The sequence below is a fragment of the Trichoplax adhaerens genome, genomic scaffold (assembly GCF_000150275.1).
Source record: "Trichoplax adhaerens TRIADscaffold_4 genomic scaffold, whole genome shotgun sequence".
Classification (NCBI taxonomy): Eukaryota; Metazoa; Placozoa; class Uniplacotomia; order Trichoplacea; family Trichoplacidae; genus Trichoplax; species Trichoplax adhaerens.
The window spans coordinates 990,085-993,916 of NW_002060946.1; the positions used below are offsets into that span (position 1 = coordinate 990,085).

The following is a 3,832-nucleotide window of genomic DNA, read 5'->3' on the forward strand; positions in this document are numbered from 1 at the left end:
CTATTATATCCTTAAGTATTCTCTCGCCTAAGATTAATGATTTCTTGATTTCGTGCAAAATTTAGCATTCTTCTAGGTTACTAGTAAAGTTCCCGTTCAAATTATTTGAAGGGATATATATTCTACACAAAGCAAGACATTAAAAGGAAATTCACAGCCAGATTATCTTACTACTGTATATATATGCTTCCTCTAAGGGGTTACAAGGTCAAAAATATTCTTTATACTTAAATGATTACTATTTCGTTGATATCTCTAATTTCAGTTTTATTGCCACAATAGAATCTTGCTTTCTTATGTAATCTATTCCTATCTTACTACCAAGGATATGAGTGTAAGTCCTAGCATGATTTTATATCTAGATTGTAGCAGCTACAGGTTTTTGATTCTTTTTTAAATCCTACTTCAACCCAAAGTAGTTAATCTAGTGCTAGATTACCAAATTTAAGCTATTTGCGAATTTAATTACTTTATGATCATTACGTACTCCGTATTTATTAGACAAATTTAGATCTTTTAGACTTGACAAAGATGATTTTCTTACTTTGTTCAAGCAATTACCATTCATTGACTAGCGTTGCTTCGTAGTCCTAAGTTGAAAGAATTACTTACATTTCATAAATGATAATAACATGTGTAAAATGGCTGATTTAAGGTGGTGGCAATTTTCATCAACACCCTGCTCGAAGACATTTTAAGCAATTAAATTAATTTTGTTGGTTTAGTTGATGTTGCTGTTCTCGCTTAGGGCCCTCGATATGAAATGCTGTATATGCTTGCATCAAGAAGAGAAAGAGTATTTTATGAGTTGCAAAGTGACGGAAATTCCTCAATTTGTTTTACTAAATATATCCGTATATGGGTAAGATAGTATTTGTCTATGCCGCTCTCAATAGTTCTTTTCAGTTGCGAGAATGGACTTTCATTTATATTGACACCTTAAGATACACAGTGACATGGGAACAGACCTATATTACCATGTTGCATTCGAAAACCTGTATTTATTCCAATGCCTCAAAGTAAATTTAATCTCGAAAATAGAAAGGGAAATTCTGGTAGGCCTTCAAGATTTTAGGACATTCAGGTTGGTAATTTAGTAGAAAGAGAACTTGTAAGGGGTTATGTAATAGTAAATTATAAAACGGTTACGATATTTACTGGTCTCTTTGAAGATTCAAATCGTGATGCATTACCTTATTTATGATTGCAATGACTTTTAAATTGGCATTCTGATAACGGAAAATTTTGCGCAATCAGGCATAAATTCTCTAGGAGTTTTGCAAAATGGCTGACCCCTTAGTACGGGTGAATTAATTTTTTAAGTTATCCTAAATCTGAGATGTAAGAGTAGAACTGGATGTTCCTTGCTCAATACGCATTTCGATTTAGCATCCTACTGATTTGAGTTCACTCAAGAAATTAAAATTTTGTTTTCAGTTACACCCAATCTTTCAACAGCGTAGATACTCTCTATTCATGCCAGTCGTCTAAACAAATTATTGACTCCAGACATTTTATATTAAATGCAGATTTTATACAGTAAATGGATGAAATTCATAACATCCTGTACTCTTAACTTTTTCAACATACAACTGTCTAGTCTTAGATTATAATTATCAGAATTCGTTGACAGGAATCGTCGCATTGATTCTTTGGTAGAATGCTATGCAAATGAAGTATTATCGCTATTTTTGGCCATGAATAGTAATAGGTTGTATTAACAGTGACCAGATTGGCCAGTAGTACAGTAATAATGAAATAGAACAAATGTTGTAGCACAGTACATTGACTTTTAATGTGCAGTAATAGTTTAATTTGTATACGAGTATATATATATTGTTTATCATTCGGTATTGGAATAGTTATGGTCGAGTAAGTTTTGCTAGTATTTATTTGGATAAACGTATAAAATTAAATTGATTGCAAAAGGATATATCCAATAGATGGACAGTTTACTGTTGTGTTGATAGAAGTCTTTCGTCAAGGAAATTTGATTTGATCTGTATCGATGATACTGTGGTAGAGTATGGGGTTTAATAATAGTCCATAAGGGCTAACAGTCTGTATTATGCAAGATGGATATTTCAACATACTGATGGAATGCCAGGTTGGATGTTGTAGGTTCCATAGGTTGTATCCTATGATCGACATGGCAGGTTGATGTTGCTTTGTATCCAATACCCTAGGAAGTTGACCCACTCTAAATTTTATTTAAAATGTTAAATCCGAAATATTGACGTGATTGGGAGGATATTTAAGTAGTGAGCATAACTGCTTAAATCGACTTCTCAGCTTGGATAATTCTTCTGTTAAATGATGGATATGATTTTGTTGGAAGGTTTGATTATAATGTTGTAGCTGAGCTTGTAACGCTTGCAAGCATTTGGTTATTTTAATTTGTTTCGATTTTACACTATTGGAGTCTAGCGAATTATTCAACAGTACTGTCTTATCCGATTCAATCATTGCTAGCCAAGTAGATACAAAACCTGAATAGAATCCGATCTCAGCGGCTAACTGTGAGCCTTTCTGACGCCCAATCAACATGCCATTCTGATATCCAATCTCTCCACCTTTCTGGACACCAGCTAAATAAGCGTTCTCTTGTCTTTGATTTGCAGCTAGTATTATTTCATCAAATAGGTCATCATTTTGTTGACTATTAGCGTTAAAGGGGTCCATTGACGTTGATGCATGCAGGACGATCGCAAATGAATCCAGTAAAACTCGTTATTAAGCAATGATAGACAGGAGTGCCTTACCGAAAGGATATTTGTGGAGGTAAATTCTACTTTACAGATCGCGTTATTAGCAGTCGTCGACTTTGCTGCTATACCACCAACTAAAGTAATAGTTCAGCTAACATGGCTGCTTCTGTTTCCGTACAAGCGTGTCTCTACTGCGCTACAGTATGGCGGCGAGGCTTTTATGGGAGAGTTCTCTATCCAGTATTGACTATATGGTGTTCTATGCAGGTATCTGAGTCGAGTACTGGCACTGTTGAAATCGAGCAGCTGCTGCACTACATTCTGTACCAGTGCGTCATTCCAACTGTATGTCTGTAACCATCCACTCTTGTCTCGGAGTCATGGACAGATGGACTACTAGAAGAAGAGCAACTCGAGCAACTCCCTTCCTCAGACAGACGGACTTTTTTTTCTGATCAAATAAGGATGCCAATATGGAAAAATGCTTTTACTTAGCATGATCTTCCGTGTCTGTTTTCGACATCACTGGTACTAATTTAATTAACATTGACAATCTTATATAGCTGTTTCCAAGCAGAACTTAGCAAAAGATTGGACATACTATAGCTTTATGTAGAAAAAATTAGTCCATTTAAAACCGATCGTCTGCATACTGAAGTACTGTCCTAACGAGGCGTTTGGGTAAAATAGTTTGACCAGATGAGGCTGAAAGTGTCTGTCTGTCCAAGCGTGATCAGTCCAGGTCTTCTTCTCCGTAGTCCATCAAAGGTGCTGCCAGGTTGGTTTTGTAAAAAAGTGCCTTGGAAGGCTTTCGGTGGCAGAGTAGAGCAAGATGACCAGGAAAAGGACAAGCCGGATGCTTTTTTTTTATTGCACTGAATAGGTGTTTTAGAAATCCCTAGTACGAATAGAGGGGGATATCCTTTGCTATCGCAGTCTGTAATTGAAAAGGAATAGGATCCCAATGCAATCCATTCTACGTACCTATTTGACTACAGCAACAACCACCTCTGTTGCTGTCCTTTTCCCCTTCAAGTTTGATTATAATAGGAGCAACGATGAAAGTTTCCTACCATACAGTATTATTTGACGGAATCTAGAAAGACATCGACACCAAAGGATCG

The 3,832-nt window shown here is 35.9% G+C and overlaps 1 protein-coding gene across 1 annotated transcript; it reads right to left on the minus strand.

The window, feature by feature from the left end:
- Positions 1-2,211: 2,211 nt before the first annotated feature.
- On the minus strand, positions 2,212-2,682 carry TRIADDRAFT_55229 (uncharacterized protein; the record flags this gene model as incomplete). Its single annotated transcript, XM_002111781.1, has 1 exon — positions 2,212-2,682. One exon carries the CDS (start codon positions 2,680-2,682, stop codon positions 2,212-2,214), a length of 471 nt encoding a protein of 156 aa, XP_002111817.1.
- Positions 2,683-3,832: the final 1,150 nt, after the last annotated feature.